At 46.4% G+C, this 20,224-nt stretch overlaps 1 protein-coding gene across 2 annotated transcripts in view; it reads left to right on the top strand.

Moving 5' to 3' along the window:
• LOC126991293 (blastula protease 10-like) overlaps window positions 1-20,224 on the top strand; it is a 30,979-nt gene that overhangs the window by 8,186 nt on the left and 2,569 nt on the right. The window contains exons 2-4 of one of the 2 annotated variants that reach the window (XM_050850071.1): window positions 2,549-2,584; window positions 4,217-4,252; window positions 14,922-14,957. In XM_050850071.1, coding sequence (XP_050706028.1) covers window positions 2,549-2,584; window positions 4,217-4,252; window positions 14,922-14,957 — 108 coding nt within the window. The remainder of the gene's footprint in view (window positions 1-2,548; window positions 2,585-4,216; window positions 4,253-14,921; window positions 14,958-20,224) is intronic. The other variant, XM_050850072.1, reaches the window with a different exon arrangement.

Genomic DNA, 20,224 nt, shown 5'->3' with positions numbered 1-20,224 from the left:
TCCTACCGTGACATTACTGACTAGGTTATCTTGGGTCGCTATAACAAGGTCAAGTATGTTATTTTGTCGAGTTGGTTCAGAAACCATTTGGCTTAGATAATTTTCCTCTAGAAATTCGATCATTCTATGGGACTCACCTTCTGTACCCGACAGTGTCGCCCAGTCGATATGGGGAGGTTAAAGTCTCCTAGTATCAGTGAGTCGCTGTTATTAAGTGACTGCCTTAAGACGCTGTACATTTCAAGATCGCCATCAAGTGATTGCCCCGGAGGCCTGTAAGTGACAGATATATTTAAATTGACTTTTGCAATGTTTACTCGCACGCACAAATGTTCAACGTTACTGTTTCTTGGTGTTTTGTCAGTAGGTTGCAAGTAGCTTTTTGACAAAAGGGCGACACCACCCCTCTACGGTTTACACGATCATTGTTGAAGAATCTGTAGCCATCTATGTTATATTCGGAACTTAAATCAATATTAGTGGTGTCGATAAATGTTTCGGTTATAGCAATTACGTCAAAGTTTTCTGTCAGAGCAAGACATCGCAGTTCATCAAATTTGTTTCTTAGGCTACGCGCATTGAAACTAAGGACTCTTAGGTTATCTTGAAGCTTGGTAATAGAGGTACTGGAGGGTTCAATGTTACGAGTCTGTTGCGGTGTGAGGTGTCTATTTACACGGGCGGGATGGAAGGACGTGGCTGAGAGTCGTGTTTTGTTGTTCGGGCGTTACGTACGGCGTTGTTGAGGAGCCTTCCAAATCTGGCTGCCCCGATGGGGGACAGGTGTATGCCGTCCCTATGGAAAAGTCTACTCTGGCCGTAGAAATCGTTCCAGGCGTTAAAGAATTCGACGTCAAGCTCTCCGCAGAGAGTCTGCAGGCGGTTGTTGAGGCTGAAGGCCTTACTGTAGAAGTCGCCCTCATCCCATGTCCGTGGTAGAATTCCTGAAATCAAAATATTAGGTGATTTAGTCTTATACTGCTGGATGAGCCTACGGTACTTGTCCAGCAGTTCCTCAGACCGGGTCGTGGTGACGTCGTTTGTACCTGTGTGGAGAACAAAAAGTGAGTCATTAGAGGCCACAGCGGAGACCTCGTCCAGTGCAGCTGTGATGTCGTCAACACCAGCTCCAGGATAACAGTAGTTACGCCTACGACGGGGGACTCTGCCACAGAATTCAACCACCTGATGGCGAATCATAGAGTCACCGACCAAGAAGGTGCTCTGTTCCTCGTCCTCCTCCTCCAGTATGGCAAATCTGTTGTAGCAATGAGTAGGATAAATGGCTCTAGGGGCGGGTCTGGCTCCTCCTCTCACGGTGGTGAAGCATTCAGCGTCAGCTCTACCGGTTCCCTGTGACGTGCCTTCTTCGGAAGGTGGCTGGGCATCGAGTGCAGGTGAGGAGGGTGATGAGGCGTCAATTGCAGGAGGGGCGACGATGTTGGCCTGGATAAACTCCTGCAAGGTATCAACAGTACTTGTTAGTTCGGTGATCTTCTTCTCGCCAGCCGTCAGCCTTTCGTCCTGTTGAAGGAGTCTCGTTTCCATCTGCTGAGTCAACAGGCAGATCTTGCAGACGGTCGATCGTCCTGAGAAGAAATGACCAGAGAAGTTTCCTGTGCAAGTCGAACATTTCTTTAGCGCCATCTTGGTAAGGAGGAGGTATCTATATATTTGCTTTGCTTTTTCTTTTCGTAGGGCAGAGGGACGCGTGCGTGAATAAGCGAGAATAAGTGAGAGAGAGAGAGAGAGAGAGAGAGATGGGAAGGCGTAGGAGGAGATAGGGATGGAGGGAGGAAGAGGCGAAGGAAAGGGGGGAGAGAGAGGGTGGGAACGAGATAGGGAGTGAGGAAGGAGAGACAGAGAGGGGCAAGTGGGGGTAGTAATGAGAGAGAGAGAGAGGGGAGGGGCAATGGAGAGGGAGGCGAGAGAGGAGGAGCAGAAACGCGAGAGGGAGGGAGGAGGATTACTGGTCTCTGGGGAATAATCTGGTCAAGTCAGGTCAGGTAGGTCTGAACACCTGCGTAGGAAGTGGCGTCGGAGTGGAATCTGGAAATATATAAAGAATGTGGCGGAAAGAGTGTAACACTGTGTTTTGTGTATAGGTGTATATATGTTTTACAGGGCGCTACTGCGAGAGGGTAGATACAGGCGGAGAGAGGTAGTAAAAATAAGGGCAACACTTAATCCTGTCCAGCGCAGCACGTGGTCGCACAGCAAACAGCACACCTCTGCGGGCAGCTAACTCGGTTGACAATAAGCAGTACGCAGCACGACGCGAAATAGCACACGGCACACAGCACAGCAAGATCTACAGTACAGTTCAGTACAGCACACGAGGGTGGAATCGCAAGCGAGAGAGGTCACGGAAGTGGGAGCGCGTGCGGTTTGACCTCTCGGGGTGAGGGCAAGGCGCTGACTGAGAGAGAGAGAGAGAGAGAGAGAGAGAGAGAGAGAGAGAGAGAGAGAGAGAGAGAGAGAGAGAGAGAGAGAGAGAGAGAGAGAGAGAGAGAGAGAGAGAGATACACTGCCTCTTTCTTTCCAACAGGACGAGGAGCGCGCGGCGACTCCAATCATTCTTGACGTAAGTACAGAATCAATATTTTCACTTTTGTTAAGTACTGCTTTTATTACTTGGGACTTCAGGTCTCCTGGGCCAAGACCAAGGTACAGGTGTTTGGAGGCTTGCTACATGAAGCAGTACAGTCTGTTCATGCGTGTGGCGAGGACACTGAGATCGCGGAAAAGTTCACATATCTTGGTAGAGTAGTTCAGAACAACGGTGAGTCTCGCCAGGAAGTCTTGCGGCTGATCGGCCTGGCCCACGGTGTTATGGACTCGCTCAGCGCGAGTGTCTGGCGTTGTCGACACCTGTATACATAGAAGGACAAAGCTCCCAATCTTCCAGTCCTTTGTGCTCCCTGTCATTTCCTAAGGCTGTGAGACATGAATTGTAGAGTGGTCGAGTGGGTGAAGTGTGGTGCGCTGAGACGGTTTGGACACGTGATGAGCATGGAGGAGAATTGATTTGTGAAGAGAGTTTATGAGGGAAGGATTGAGGGAAGAGGTGTCAGGGAGAGACCACCTGTGAAGTGGATCAATAGGGTGAGCGAGTACTGGAGCAAGATTAGGAAGTAGCAGGATGGAGTGTGCCGAGAGGGAGTGCCAGAACAGGGAGACACTTCTGCCGCGGCCACCCCCTGGAGGGAACAGGGCGTCGGAGATACAGATAGAACAGATAGACGATATGAAATTATTTATGAAATTGTGTTAGAGGGAACAAAACGCTGCTGACAACAGGGAAATGCAATAGTGGACGTGGTGCTGCTGTCAGTTCTGGTGCAGATGTCCTGGACGTAATAATAATAATAATAATAATAATAATAATAATAATAATAATAATAATAATAATAATAATAATAAACGGCTTATTGCATGAAGTACCCGGCAGCCCTAGAGCTGAAAATATACATCAGTGGAAGATGAAATGAAATGAATGAGACAAATGAACAAAGTAGCATGATTGAAAATAAAAAGGAAAATAGAAATAACAATAATAGCAATAATCATAGTAAAGATAATAATAATAATCATGATAATAATAATGATAATAATAATAGTAATCATAATCCTAATAATATTCATAATAATAATAATGATGATGGCATCTTGTCCTTACATCTGTAATATGTGGCAACATTAAAAACATGCAGCGCGCTGAACGTGTCATCAGTACTTTTCAGTATGTGGTTGTACCTGTGTCTCCGTGGTTATGTTCCCTTGTGTGTGCGGGGGAAGGGGGGCATGCATGCGCTCTTGCCTGCTTTTATTGCCTATTTACATACCTTTACATACATAGAATCTAGAGTCAGTGTTGATAGGTGGTCTTCTGGACAGCATGTGGGTACCTATAGGCCACTCGACGGTGGCTGAAAAATCCCAGCTTGTGGCACCGGACGGGGCACGAACCCTCGTCGTCCTGGACGCGGCGCCATCACGCTAACCACTCAGCCGCCGCCATCCCGGACTTTACTGACTAGATTACCTTGAGTTCCTCTAACAAGGTGTTACGTGTTATTTAGTCGAGTTGGTTCAGTAACCATGTGACTTAGGTATTTATCCTCGAAAATATCAAGCATTCTGTTTTGAGAGAGAGAGAGAGAGAGAGAGAGAGAGAGAGAGAGAGAGAGATACACTGCCTCTTTCTTTCCAACAGGACGAGGAGCGTGCGGCGACTCCAATCATTCTTGACGTAAGTACAGAATCAATATTTTCACTTTTGTTAAGTACTGCTTTTATGACTTGGGGCTTCAGGTCTCCTGGGCCAAGACCAAGGTACAGGTGTTTGGAGGCTTGCTACATGAAGCAGTACAGTCTGTTCATGCGTGTGGCGAGGACACTGAGATCGCGGAAAAGCTCACGGGTCGTCGTCAAGAACACCTATTTGACAAGGCTTTTATGACCCTGGTGGTAGTTTGACCCTTCTTCTGTACCCTGAGCCTAAGAACACTCATTAGAACCTGATTGATATCCCCCTTTGACCTTTAGAAATAGCTGATGTGAGAAGGGAAAGTGTCTTGTAATACCAGCTCACATATCTTGGTAGAGTAGTTCAGAACAACGGTGAGTCTCGCCAGGAAGTCTTGCGGCTGATCGGCCTGGCCCACGGTGTTATGGACTCGCTCAGCGGGAGTGTCTGGCGTTGCTGATACTTGTGTAGAAGGATAAGGCTCCCGATCTGCCAGTCCCTTGTGCTCCCTGTCTTTCTCTAAGGCTGTGAGACATGGACACTGAACAGTAACTTGAAGAGGCGGATAGATACCTTCAGTAATAAGTGAATCGCTGGAATGACTTATTTTGTGTCCAACCGGCGACTGCTCCGTGACACTGATTCGACATATATTAGCCGCATAGTCCGTCAACGCCAACTCCAGCTATACATGCATGTGGCACGCTGCCCAGAAGCCGACCTGCTCATCGGGTTGTTTTTGTAAGAGACAACCCTGAGTGGAGGAGGTCAAGGGGACGTCCAGAGTTCATGGTTTGAGCAAATCGACAGATCTTTCCAGGAGGTGCTTCGGATGGAAAGGCGGTCTGCAGGAGACTTGAACGGAGGGACCCCGGGACTTGGCGTCGTAGGGAACGCGCCCCCAGGCGTATGCCACCATTTGTTGATTGAACGATCTGTTACTGCGGCAAGGGCTGCCTCTGCTACTTTGCTCCTACGAACTCTTGTTCCTTTGACTGCTACATCGACAACGTTTTTCCTTTTCTTTTCTATGGTTCTGTTATTTATTGCTCCTGTTTCTTGGTGTGGCCTGATGGTCGGCTCCAGCCCATTATGGCGCAGGCGAGTGTTTATAGTGGCGCCATCATGCACGGGAGCTTAGGTTCAATGGAGCTGCCTTATATAGGCCTACCGGCCTCTTACAGACTCCTACGTTCTTATGTTCTTATGTACTACTACTAATACTAGTATTGCTGCTGCTACTACTACTACTACTACTACTACTACTACTACTACTACTACTACGTACTACTACTACTACTACTACTACTACTACTACTACTACTACTACTACTACTACTACTACTACTACTACTACTACTACTACTACTACTACTACTACTACTACTACTACTACTACTACTACTACTACTACTACTACTACTACTACTACTAATACTAATACTAATACTACTACGTAATACTACTACTACTACTATTACTACTACTACTACTACTATTTTTATTACTACTACTTTTTTTTTATTTCTACGGGCCTCCATCTATTAGAGTTGCGTTGTGAGCGGTATATTCTCTCATATCCTTTCACAAAGCAATTCATTGGCCCCACCCCGCCAATGACTGTGGCCGACAACCATCTTTATTTAATATTACAAACTTTACTAAACATTTTATTTTTAAGCTAACAGAGCTTGTGGTTGATACGAGTATCAACCACCGTCGCCTCAAAGTCCAGGTCAGCAATGCGGGTGGTTTTGGGTGCAGGTGACCTGGTTCCTCTCAGGCAGACCAAGGCTGACCTCAGGAGGGAGAAGGACAGCCTGCATCTCATCCAGGCGACCACACTGCTTCTTGGCTGCTGTTTCCTATCCGCCAGTGTTTCGGCGAGTCTTGCGTAGAAGCTCTGCGCCCTTGGTCCCATCCCTCCTGCCGTCGCGAATACTACCGGGGTGAAGGAGCCCTGGTCCACATTCTGTATTCTTTCTTCATATGCTCTGTTCTTCTCTTGTTCGTTTCTTCTGTGGGCTGCATCAAGGGTCAGGTCTCTGTGGCAATGGGCCATGGGGTCAAAGATCCTTATGTCAAAATATGCCCTTTGTCCACAAGTCCAAAACCCTCTGGCGCTACAATCCACTCGTGCTTCGTTCGATACATTAGCGGTGCGTCTGGCGAGGTGCTCGCCTTGCAGAGGGAGCAGCATGGGTTCCACAGTCACGTCGTGGCAGACTTCTTTCAGCATCTGAGCTGTTACGTCTCTTACTTCATCATGTCTCATGCAGACGAAACCTCATCTCTTGCATGTCATGGCATGATTTTGGTTGAAGGGTGAGCCACAGTTACACATGTTTGGGAGCCCATCCACTGGCCAGCCATACCTGAGGGCAAGGGCATCAGTAAATTCTTTTTTGTTTAAGTTGAAGCCTTTTGCCCTGATAGATAGTGTAGTTAGCCAGTTTGAAGCGCCCACTTCCTGTGCAATATCTGTCCTCCTCCTTGTGTCTTCTGGGAGTTCTCTCATTAGGTCACTCAGAGTGTCTCTCTGTTTTCCTTCTCTGTTTATGGAGATTTCATTCCTTAGTGACCTAATATCTTGAGGGTTGTCTTCTCCTCTTTCATTTTGATTGGTAATATATCCGGTCAAGGAGGCTGTGATTCGGATTGAGTTCCCGAATTCAGACTCAGCCAGATTTTGCGGGTTGGTGATGCCGAGCCCACCCATTCTTGGCGGCAACTCTAGCAATCTTCTCTCCTGGCCACTGGGACATCTCCCATTTGCGCCAATAACTACCAACTAATCGATGACGTCACGGGTTAGCGCGCGGATCTACAAACGTTTACCGCGCTCTGTGTGACGCTAAATTTGTTGTTAAATAACTACTGCGTCGGAGCTGATGGTAACGCTAACAATATTATCAGATTTACGTGTAAATGCTTATAAATCGCGTTTTTCAACTTGAAATATAACTTTGCGAGTAGAGGAGGCCCATTTCTTTATAAAATGATGAGATATGCACCCTTTGAGAGGTATATGATAAGTGTGGGCGGTATGGCAACACCCGGCCGGGGGATTGCCAGACCTCCCACCTCTGCCTGCTGCTGGAGAATGGCTTGGCGACGAGGAAAAGTTGCCGAACTTTATGTAATTTCTGATTTACTAGGGAGAATTTTGCGTTTTCCTTCTATATGTAGATACAGAAAGCGTTAATTTACCCATACATGTCAACAGAACGATCTTACAATATATAATAGCGAAGAAATCTGAGGCATATAGATGCCCAGGCTCAATTCTGCCCGAGGCTCAATTTTGTCGATGACAGGGGCCTATATTTTTCCCTCCCCTGTCATTATTAATGAATCTCAGGTGTCGCAACTTGGTGTAAACATGCCTTAAGTATTTACCTGTGGAAATATATTGATGTATATGTGATTGGTATCCTATTTTCTGAGAAAAATGAATATGCGATCATGGGTGTCGGAGCGCTGCTCTGGAGGATTTTTTTTTTTTTTTTTTTTTTTTTACGTCGTTGCCTGTTGCGCCGGTAGGCATCTTCCTGGTGGGGCCTGATGGTCGGCCCAAGGCTTCTTCCAGGTGGGGCCTGATGGTCGGCCCAGCCCGTTCTGGCGCAGGCGAGTGTTTATAGTGGCGCCATCTTGCATTGGCTCATGCTGCCCCCCGGAACTCGTTCTTGATTCGCTTGGACGGCTTCCTCTAGAGTCCGGGTTGATGGGTGGTCTTCAGGACAGCATGTGGGTAGTTTTAAGCCATTCGGCGGTGACTGAAAAATCCGAGTGGTAGCGTGGGGATTCGAACCCGCGTCGTCCATCACGCGGTGAATGTGGGCCCAGTACGCTACCAGCTCGGCCACCGCCTACCCTTGGCTTGGCTTGGCGACGAGGAAAAGCTGCCGAACTTTATGTACTTTCTTATTTAATGAGGCCAATTTTGACATGGTCTTTGTCATCATAATAAAGAATGATGATCATGCTAGTTCTAGACGCCATATCAGTCGAAAAGAACCCTACATACACGAGCTTGAGCTAAGATAACAGAGGCATGTGAATGCCCGGGTTTAATTTTGCCCGAGGCTCAATTTTGCCCGTGACACCGCCCCCATCCGTGGAGGGACCATGGACCTTTGTCGAGTGACAACTATCCCATGAGCTGGGCCGCAGATATGGCAAGACAGTCTTAATTTTCCCTATTCCTTCCTTCCGTCCTTCGTTCTGTCTGCCTCGATATCTGTCCCATATTTCTGTTTGCTCTCTTCCTGCCTCAATCTCCTCCGTATCTTCTTTTTCTTCATCTTAAGCATGTTCGTAGGTAACAAGACATCGAACAGCAGAGTTACTTTGACGTAAATGTGCAGCAAACAACGAAATAATTGAATTCGTAGATTACGATTTAGTACAGTTTGCCTTGAAAGGAAGAAAAATGGGAAAAGAGAATGGGTTTCTTGAACCAGCACCTGGAGGGGCCTCCCTAGGATTGGCTGACGGTTCTATAAACGTGCTTGCGATTCGCTCCAGGGCGCTGACTTAGCGCGCCTTTAACTACAATCTAAGGTTTGCTTCGTGAATCTGACGCTAACGTCGGTAGCTAAATCAATAGTGCGTAGTTATGTTAGTTCGTAGTTATTGAGTCTGTTTGTGAATTCGGGCCCTGAGCTGTTTTTCTCTCTTTTTTTTTTCTTTCCCAAATTCCTGTTTATGTCTCTTGCTTTGGGTAGCCAGGTAAAACATCCTCTCAGCGGTCCAGCGTCCGTGCTCTACGGCTAGCACTCAGTCCAGTCCCTGGTTTGGGAGGGGCCTGCACCCCCTCCTCCTAAAATGTCCCATTGGTCCTAAAAAAAACGGCGTCAGCCTCGACCCCAATCCCGTATTGCTGGGGCCCGACCGTGCGGCACATTTGGCGAGCCTGCCGTCAATGGCAGGTGGAGGGCAAAGCCTATAGAACCCCTGCATCTTGAAGGAGGAAGGATCCCTTAACTCCTCTCCTTGTTTTCGGAGTGTCTGGGTAGGCGCAGAAGCGGTGCCCGACCGCAGAACCGTCCCCCGGATCAACCTGCAGTTGGACATAGTGGAACTCTGTGGACGAGGAGGCCTGGCAGAGCTGGATGGCTTTGTAATGGAGTAAGTGTTGGTCCAAATCGCTCTGGTGCCAGGAACAGCAACAGCTCTCGCCTCCTGCATTTTGTAAGGTCTAGAATGTTGAGCATTGCAGGTTCTTAGGACCAGAGACCAGAACTGCAGGGCTGGACTTGATATAGGAATGCCGGAAGAAAAAACTTGACCACATTCCTCGAAATGCCCTTTGGTGGATCCTCCAGTCCTTTTTATTTTACAGCATATTAAGCAGCTTAAAGAAATAATAATTGAGAAAAAAATTCCATTAATCACTGCCCCTATAAAAAGAAGAGTTCAGGAGAGTGGTCAAAAGAAAGGTCAATTTCGGAAGAAGAGGTGTCGAAATACTCGCCTTTTAAAAGCGGTCAAGTCGTAAGCAGGAGGAAATATAGAAGAAGGAAGGCTATTCCAGAGTTAACCAGTGTAAGGGATAAAAGACTAAAGATCCTGGTTAACTCTTGCATAAGGGGTTTGGGCAGTATAGGGATGAGCTTGAGTAGAAAGTCGAGTGGAGCGGGGCCGCTGGAAGGGGGAAGGCATGCAGTTTGCAAGTTCATAAGAACAGCCAGCATGAATTTATCGATAGAAGACAGAAAGAGATGCAACACTGCGGCGGAATTTAAGAGATAGAAAACTGTCAGTAGGAGAAGGGGAGTTGATGAGACAAACAGCCTTAGACTCCACTCTGTCCAAGAGAGCTGTGTGAGTGGAGCTTCCCACACAGGAGATGCATACTTTATACGAGGGCGGACAAGGCCCCTGTACATGGATAGCATGTAAGTGGGGAAAAATATCTGGCGTCGAGGAAGCTGATCTAGTATTAATAATAATAATAATAATAATAATAATAATAATAATAATAATAATAATAATAATAATAATACACGGTTTATTTTGGGAGAAGCAGCTCTTGAGCTGAAAATATACATATTATATAGGGAGATCATTAAAACTACAAACTTAAAAGTAGCTTAGGAGTAAAGAGTCTATGTGTTCAGGATTTTCACTATTGTGGGTATTGCACTGTTCTTATACCTGTCAGTACGTGCACGTATGGGGAGCAGCTTGTTGTGGTGTCGGACATTGTGGCGGGGAGGGGGAGCTACCGAGGGGAGCAGGTTCCTGTGTCGTGGGTGGTGGAGGAGTTTGGTGGCAAACTGCTGGAGGAGGTGTTGGTGGCGGGCCTGAAGGGTGGTGAGCTGCAGGGCGGGGAGGGTCTCCTGATGAGGATTTGAGACATGCAGGTTTTTCCGAAGTGCTGAGTTCTTTGTAATTTATCATATGCTTGCCGTTGCAACACAAGCTTTATATAAGTTCAAGAGGAATTGCCTTCTGACAATTTTTTTTTTACATCTTCGCCTGTGGCGCCGGTAGGCTTGTTTTTGGAGAGGCCTGATGGTATGGCCCAGCCCGTTGTGGCGCAGGCCAGTGTTTATAGTGGCGCCATCTTGCATTGACTCATGCTGCCCTCCCGGAGCTCATCTTTAATCCTAGAATCTAGAGTCCGGGTTGATAGGTGGTCTTCTGGACAGCATGTGGGTAGTTTTAAGCCACTCGGCGGCGGCTGAAAAATCCCAGCTTGGTGGCACCGGGCGGGGATTGAACTCGCGTCGTCCCGAACGCGGCGCCGTCACGCTATCCATTCAGCCACCGCCTCCCCATAAATATCTCTACCAATTTTACTTCATCTTTCACACCTCTCCTTAGTCCGATGGCAGCACGGCTGTTCCATCCTTCTAAAACTGAACTATTCTTTCAAACCTTATCTAAAAAATCACTCTGGACGATTCAGGGCATATTCCCCTTACTAATCCCCCTCTTCTTTCAAACCTTATCTAAAAAATCACTCTGGACGATTCAGGGCATATTCCCCTTACTAATCCCCCTCTTCTTTCAAACCTTATCTAAAAAATCACTCTGGACGATTCAGGGCATATTCCCCTTACTAATCCCCCTCTTCTTTCAAACCTTATCTAAAAAATCACTCTGGACAATTCAGGGCATATTCCTCTTACTAATCCCCCTCTTCTTTCAAACCTTATCTAAAAAATCACTATGGACGATTCAGGGCATATTCCCCTTACTAATCCCCCCTCGTCTCATCAACTCCCCTCCTCTTACTGACAGTTTTCTATCTACCGTTACCGTTACCGTTGATGAGGTTTCAGGCCCCGCTCCACCGCCAGCGCAGCGCTCCGCAGGGCATCAACAATTATGATGTTAGCCTCTTTAATAATCCTCGATATGCACCTATTCACAACGTTGTAGTGAGTGAGTGAGTCTTAATTGCTTTCATGGATAGCCTACTGATATCATTTTAATAAACTTGGCATCATTATAGTCACTTGGCCATGTTTTGGTTCGCACCAATCACAATATCTTTCCTTTTTACACTATCACAAATATCCATTACTTCATTTTCCATTTATCTGATATTTTCTTTATAGTATCACAATCTAATGTCCAGCGATTATTTCCAACTCACTGAACATTTAACACTCAATTTAGCTTTGATTCTCAAACACCAATCAATACCCATGATCGGTTATGTTACGAATTCTCTCAATTTCAGTCTGAAGGACTACACAACACTGGTCATTCGCCGAGTGCTTGATTTCAGGCTTCTTGTACTTCATATAATTTATGCATTCTTTTCTGCCATGGAGCACTCCCCTGATTTATGATCCCCAGCACATTTGAAACATTTTGGGTCTTCTCCATTGTTCTAGGCAGTACAGTTGGCCTCAAGATGGCCGTATCCTTGACAATGGTAACATATGATTGCATGGTATGTATCTCTCACAGTGTACACTCCTCATTTTAGTTTTATCTTGTCATGATGCTTGTGGATCAGCTTATTGAGAATTTTCTCAATTTTCCCCTCATCTCCCGGAATCGAGTGTAGGAACTCATTCCTGTTTAACAATGTCTCAGTTATCTTATCCCCGGTCTCCTCCTTATGCACATTACAGATCATGGGCCTTAATTTCCCCACACTTTTTGTGCTAACTTACTCTACATTTTCTAATTTCTGAGCTACTTCATTCCTTATACTCTCATCATCAAAGTTCATAACAATGTTACCTCCATTCGTGAATCTTGAATCAGTAATCTGAATGCCTTGTAATGCCTGGGAAACTTCATTTTTTTTATCTCAGTAGCCTCTTTATCTTGATCAGAGGCCTTCACGACAAGGAGATGCTTCTTGCTCCTTTGTTTTGCTACATCAACCCAGCTGGCGCCACCCGACTCTGTCTTGTCAGCACAAAACACATCCGCCACCTCGCTCAACTTCTCTTTCACACTGAGTGCCCGAGTTTCAACCTCATTTTTCACAACTAATATTTCTTTAGATAATTCTTGACTAAATTGATCCAATTTTTCCACAATGTTGGTTGCTAAAGATGCCTTGTGTAAGCATGGCGAACACACCCAGTTAATTTTGGGTATACGTAATAATCTGCTTGACCCCTGTCAGATGAGCACACTTCTCATGACACCACTTAGGGCACAAACAGCATGCCATCCACTTATTGCATGAATAGTCTTCAAAGACGCAACACATGTCTCTCAGAGTCCTGCTCCTGCTGCTCGCCATTGTCGAATATCAGCAGTTTCAGGAGTGCACAAACAGAACGTTCATGCACTGTCACTCACTACCTCACGTAAAAATTAATCTCTTAAATTCCGCTGCAGCGTTGCCTCTCTTTCTATCTTCTATCGATATTTACATGCTGACTGTTCTTATGAACTTTCTATGCTTGTTATTAAAATTCTTAAGAATGATGTTTTCTACTCCCTCTCTGGCTACAACCCTGAGAAGGTTTATGGACCTGATGGAGTGCCTCCTATTGTCCTTTAAACTGTGCTTCCGTGCTGACACCCTGCCTGGTCGAACCTTTTCGTCGCCTTTCAAAATCTACCTTTCCTTCCTGCTGGAAGTACGCCTACATACAGCCTGTGCCTAAGAAGGGTGACCGTTCCAATCCCCTAAACTACCGTCGTATATTTTTGATTTCCTGCCTCTCCTCGGCAACTGAAACAATCCCTAACAGAAAAGTTCTCGAGCGTCTATCAACGTTTGGTCTCGTTTCTGATTACCAGTGTGGGTTCGGCAAGGTTCGGTCTACGAACTGGTGATCTCGTTTCTGATTACCAGTGTGGGTTCGGCAAGGTTCGGTCTACGAGCTGGTGATCTTTTTTCTGATTACCAGTATGGGTTCGGCAAGGTTCGGTCTACGAACTGGAGATCTCGTTTTTGATTACCAGTATGGGTTCGGCAAGGCTCGGTCTACGAACTGGTGATCTTTGCTTTCTTAAGTGACTTTGGGTCATCCTCTCTTAGCAATTTCAATGAAACTGTTGCTGTTGCCTTAGACATCTCGAAAGCCTTTGTCAGACCCTGGCATGAATCTTTGCTTTCTAAACTACCCTCCTTCCGTCTCTCTGTACTTTTTTCTCTAGTTTCCTTTAAGACCGATCCATCTCTGCTGTGGTACACGGTCATTGTTCTTCCCCTAAACCTATCAACAGTGCTGTTTCACAGGGCTCTGTTCTGTCTCCCACTTATTCATTTGTTCATTAATGATCTCTTTAAAACAAATTGTTCGATATTCAACCTTCCGGCAAAGACTACTCTGCATCTTTTTTTATATGTTTTGGCCTATGGCGCCGGTGGTGTGGCCTGATGGTCGACCCCAGCTCGATGTGGAGTAATCAAGTGTTTACAGTGGTGCCATCCTGCTTGTCTCACGCTGCCCCTCGGAGGTCATCTTTGAGCCTCCCTTTAGAGAGATAATCTAGAGTCCGGGTTCATAGGTGGTCCTCAGGACAGCATGTGGGTAGTCTTAGGCTACTCGGCGATGGCTGAAAACTCCCATGCAGCTGTGGCGGTGGGCAGGACTTGAACCAGCTTCCTCGTGGACGCCGCGCCTTCACGCTGACGGTTAAGCATTCAGCCACCCCTCCCTGACTACTCAACCACAATTACCCAATATTTTTAACAGAAGACAATTTAAACAGGTATTGCGGACCTTTAGGCTGCAGAACGCTTAACTGAGACCTTGATATTATATTTGAGCAGGGTAGAGATAACTTGATCTCCTTTAATGTCTCGAAAACTCAATTTCTCCACCTCTAAATTCGACAATGTTTCAAACACCTATCCCCTATTATCCGATATATCTCAGCTGACATTTTATTTTACATTGAACCCTTTCGGTCAATCCTCAACTCGCTGTCTTAACTGAAAATTGCTCATCTCTTACTAAATCAACTTCACCGAGGTTAGGCGTTCTGTATCGTCTCCACCAGTTGTTTTCCCATCCCAGATGCTGTCCATTTACTAAGACTTATTCCTTCCTCTTATGGAGGATGTATCTCATGTGTGTGTGTGTGTGTGTGTGTGTGTGTGTGTGTGTGTGTGTGTGTGTGTGTGTAATTAACCGCATAATTTTAGAGAGAGAGAGAGAGAGAGAGAGAGAGAGAGAGAGAGAGAGAGAGAGAGAGAGAGAGAGAGAGAGATACACTACCTCTTTCTTTCCAACAGGACGAGGAGCGCGCGGCGACTCCAGTCATTCTTGACGTAAGTACAGAATCAATATTTTCACTTTTTTTTAAGTGCTGCTTTTATTACTTGGGACTTCAGGTCTCCTGGGTCAAGACCAAGGTACAGGTGTTTGGAGGCTTGCTACATGAAGCAGTACAGTCTGTTCATGCGTGTGGCGAGGACACTGAGATCGCGGAAAAGTTCACATATCTTGGTAGAGTAGTTCAGAACAACGGTGAGTCTCGCTAGAAAGTTTTATGGCTGCTTGGCCTGGCCCACGGTGTTATGACCACGCTCAGCGCGAGTGTCTGGCGTTGTCGATACCTGTGTAGAAGGACTAAGATCCGGATCTTTGAGTCCCTTGTGCTTCCTGTCTTTCTCTAAGGCATGAACACTGAACAGTAACTTGAACAGGCGGGCTTTGGTAATAAGTGTGTCGCTGGAATGACTGTGTCAAATCAGCGACCACTCCGTGAGATCTATATGACATTATATTATCCGCATAGTCCATTAATTTGAATACCGGTGATACCAGTTCGGAAAACTCAGGTACCGGCAGTACCAGTACCGGTACCTGTTGGTGGCGCCAGTTTCGAGTATCACTTCAGTACCAGGGCCCGAGTTTACAATTAATCTTAAACCGCTAAGTTTGACTTTAGGGCGAGTTTAACTTTATTCTTCATCTTATCCCTCATAAGTTGATCTTAGCTGACGGGATATTTTAGACGGGCCCAAACCCGTATTAAGGAGCCTAAGTCGAACTTCAGTCGCCAAGATGGCCGAACGTCAACAAGCCCGTCAGCGCCTAGAGAAGACTTTTCAAGAGCGAAGAGACGTTCTGAATACTTTGAGTGACGCAGAACTATTGAAACGCTACAGACTGGATCGTGCAGGAGTACTGTTCGTAACGGATTTGGTGAGAGGGGCCTTGCAAAGCCCTACTTCAAGGAGTTTTGCATTGACACCCGAAATGAAAGTAATTATTACACTGCGTTATTTAGCAACGGGGAAAATGCAGATTTGTAACAGTGATGATCTTGGTCCATCACAGTCGTCAGTAAGCAAAGCGATCACCAATACCCTCAAGGCACTTACACAACTAGCCATACTTGTCCAATTCATTCGATTTCCTCGCACCGTCCCTGAAATCCGAGATAAACAACAAGAATTTGTGCAAGTTGCAAACTTCCCTGGCATTGTTGGTGTAATAGATTGCACGCATGTCAGGATACTGGCCCCCAGGGAATATGAAGCAGACCATGTCAACAGGAAGAATTTCCATAGCATAAACACACAATTAGTGTTTGATGCCAAATATAATATTCTTAATGTTGTAGCTAATTGGCCTGGGTCCACTCATGATGCTCGTATTTGGCGTGAGAGTGGCCTCAAACGCATGTTTGAGGATCATCGTATGCCACCGGACTCATGTCATCTATTAGGGGACAGTGGCTACCCTTGCAGACGGTATCTGTTGACTCCCTTCCCTCTACTATGTGTAGAGTGTGGCAGTCTCTCCAATTCACTCCCCTTTTCCGCTTGGGAGAAGTGAAAGCGGCAATATTTTCCATGATTACTTCGTCAGAGGGTGGGTGATGCAGGAATGAGGAAGACGAACAGGAACGCGTGTCCGTGTTTACATTCAAGAGAAAAAAAAAAGAATATCACCTTGCGCGGATGATAAACGTAACCTTTATTTTATAAATACTACCTTATTATGCCCATATTTCTGAAGTATATCATCATATAACATTGATAAAGTACTATTACTGCATATTCAGTCACTGAAGTGTTGCAGTTCTGCAATTTGAAAAATACATCTTTTGCCAGGACAAATTTTCATACTGGATCAGCTGTTGAGTGAAGTTGAACTTATTTTTTTCATTTAAGCTCAGCTATAAGTTAAACTCGAGATTCATTGGAACTTTTAAGTTAAAGATCAAGATTAATTGTAAATTCGGGCCCAGTACACTTAGTGCCGCCAGTACCGGTACTTAGATAATCGGCAGTATCCTAACAACGTATGCCTCGATTGGGAAAAGAAGATGAAGTTTACAAAATAAATGATGCTCAACAAAATGTAAATCCGTGTGGACTGCGAACGTTTAAAAAAATGGATACAAAAACAACAGGATCCATTAAGACACCTCTTTTGGACGTCACCTGAAGTGGAATCCAATTAAGACATTTCTCATCCCTGCCTAAGGTCGGAAGCTCTAGGCAGTGTTAAGAACTTGTATAATGTAATATATCTTGTAACCTTTTAAAGGATATGACAACAGTAAATGAAAGAAAAGATGATAAGAGTATGCTCAGCTACTCCTTGGTGATATTTGAGACAGAAGAGGACACAGAGTGTGAGGACACAAATGACTTCTTCAGGAAGCATCCCCCCTCGGACCTCGCTGTGTATCAATCAGTCATTGGGGCACACCCGCGGTGCGCGTCGCACCCCGGGTGTGGAAAACTTCCGAGAAAGATGGAGTGAGTGTCGAGTTTTTGCAAATAAAAGCTGGAGAATGGTATAAAAACATCGATTTTTTCTCATAAAATCATCATAAAAGAATCCATAAGACTGCGACATGCAGGCACCAATATATACAGAAAAGGCAACGTTAGGAGAAATCGCCCTACCTGCGGAGGCCGTCACCTTGGCCCTTGTGCCAGTAGTGGGGGGGGTCCCATTACCTCGGGCCAGTATGACATCCAGGTAAACCCGGTGGTGGCTGCGGGAATCATGTTTCTTAAAGGTCCCTCTAAACGAGAAAAATGAGAAAAAAACATCACTCACGCAAACCATTTCATAATATGTATCAAAGCATTTGTGATCAGTTTATTCATCATCTATTTTGGGGGGTTTATATTATGGCAAAAATTTGGCCCATCGCTGGTACACGGTAAAGCCACAAATTTGGCCCGTCGCTACTACACGGTTAACCACAATTTACCTTCCCAGGTACCCAATTTTTGGGCTCGAAAAGGAGAATAAACAGCTTGGCGGGTTGTGCGCCGACTGCCCAGTCAATTTGAAACCGGGTACGCGGATTCATGGGGAGGCGGTGGCTGAGTCGACTGAGTGATGGCGCCGCGTTCAGCAGGACGTGAGTTCAATCCCCACCCGGTGCCACCAAGCTGGGATTTTTCAGCCGCCGCCGAGTGGCTTAAAACTACCCACATGCTGTCCAGAAGACCACCTATCAACCCGGACTCTAGATTCTAGGATTAAAGACGAGCTCCGGGAGGGCAGCATGAGCCAATTTAAGATGGCGCCACTATAAACACTCGCCTGCGCCAGAACGGGCTGGGTCGACCATCAGGGCCCACCGGGAAGAGGCCTACCGGCGCAATAGGCCGTGACGTAGAAAAAAAAAATAAGCGTGCTAACCCCTAGACCGTCGAAGCGCTTTGAAAGTAAAGAAAGATCTAACATAAGAAATAACCGTCCTATCAGCTTACTCTTAGTTATATATCATTCATATACGAATCACAAACACCACAAAGGAGGGGGAGGCGGTGGCTGAGTGGTTAGAGTGCCGGTCCCGCATTCGCCGCGTCCTGGATGATGTCCCTTCGAATCCGACGCTACCACCTGGGATCTTCCAGTCACCGCCGAGTGGCGTAAGACTACCGACATGCTTTCCTGAAGACCACCCATCAATCCTGACTCTAGAGGAACTGTTCAAGGGAAATAATAGGGGCTTCGTGGTGCAGTGGTTAGCACACTCAGCTTACAACCGAGAGAGCTCGGTTCGATTCCCGGGCGGAGTTGAAAAATTGGGCGGCTTTTCTGATACCCTATGCCCATGTCCACCCAGCAGTGAATGGGTACCAGGTATTAATCGGGGATTGTGTCCCGTCTCCTAGGATCTGTTCCCTTCTCCTATAAATCCTTCCCCTTCTGTCTCTCTCCGGCATATGACAACAGATGTTGCGCCGACTAAACCAAACTTTACAACTTTCAAGGGAAATAAAAAATGAGCTCCGGGGGTCAGCATGAACCAAGATCAGTTGACGCTACTATGAACACTTGCCTGCGTCCATGGGCTGGAGCCGACACCCAGACCCCTCAAGAAAGCCTACCGGCGCTATAGACCAAGATGTAAAAAAATAATAATAATAATAATCAGACAAATCAAATTCCTACTGTCGCGGAGAAGCCTCAGGCCCTGCAGTGGGTTATCCACCAGGGATCACTCTAAGCAGCAGATAAGGCAAAGGAGAAACCTAATGTGCACATATAACCTTTGTGTGGCACTGGATTTCCTCACCTATTTATTCCTCTGAACTCCACTTACAGGTGCAGTGGTTAGCGTGCTTAGCTATGAATCTGCGGACCCGGGTTCGTATCCCAGCCCGGACAGAACGCGTTCAACCCACCCAGCTGTTGGGGGCTTCGTGGTGCAGTGGTTAGCACACTCGGCTCACAACCGGACGGAGTGGAAAAATTTGGGCGGCTTTTCCGATACCCTACGCCCCTGTCCACCCAGCAGTGAATGGGTACCAGGTATTAATTGAGGGTTGTGTCCCATCTCCTGGGGTCTGTTCCCTTCTCCTATAATTCCTTCCCCTCCTGTCTCTTTCCGGCATATGACCACAGATGTTGCGCCGACTAAACGAAACTTTCCAACTTTTTCCTCCCAGCTGTTCATCCTTATTTTCGGGCTGATCGAGAAATGATTACCTGGGCACACCTGGTGAACATAAACTGTGGCAATACCGGGCTTCATACTGGCCCGTGTCCCCGGTAATGAGTTCTTCCTACCTAAGTCTATATATACCAAGTCAAGTCACTCTGCTTCAAAGCTGCGACCGGTACGCGCAGGAGGCGGTTTTGGGGCGGAGCAGCGGGATGACGTCACTTGGAGCCAAAAAAAAAAATATCCGCCAGTTCAGTGGTGACTAAGTTGGGGCCGTGTGTGCACTCTGGTTGTGCATTCTCGCCTTCTTTCACAGCGTGTTCAGGCAAGCCACTGACGAAAAAATACGTCTTTATTGTGCGTGACTGTAATTTCAATGCCTACAAACGGCGGTGTGGGGTGTGAGGGAGGGCATGTTGAAGTGACTGATTTAAATTAGTCCGCCTTTCCTCGTTTTCTCTAAATCCCTGTTTCTACATTCTCTATAATTCTCTTATAGTTTGGCTCCAAGTAGTGTCACGCATAAACCACGCCTCGGCCGTGTCTCCTCCCACAAAGCTGCGTATGACTTGACTTGGTGTATATAGACATAGCTTCCCACCACAGGCTCAAAGGAAGCGATGGAGTTGAGCACCGCAGCCACGCTCAGCTATAGTGGATGCACCC

Source organism: Eriocheir sinensis, unplaced genomic scaffold (genome assembly GCF_024679095.1).
Source record: "Eriocheir sinensis breed Jianghai 21 unplaced genomic scaffold, ASM2467909v1 Scaffold257, whole genome shotgun sequence".
NCBI lineage: Eukaryota > Metazoa > Arthropoda > Malacostraca > Decapoda > Varunidae > Eriocheir > Eriocheir sinensis.
The sequence above is the reverse complement of the archived record's forward strand: the minus strand, read 5'-3'. Positions and strand labels throughout refer to the sequence as shown.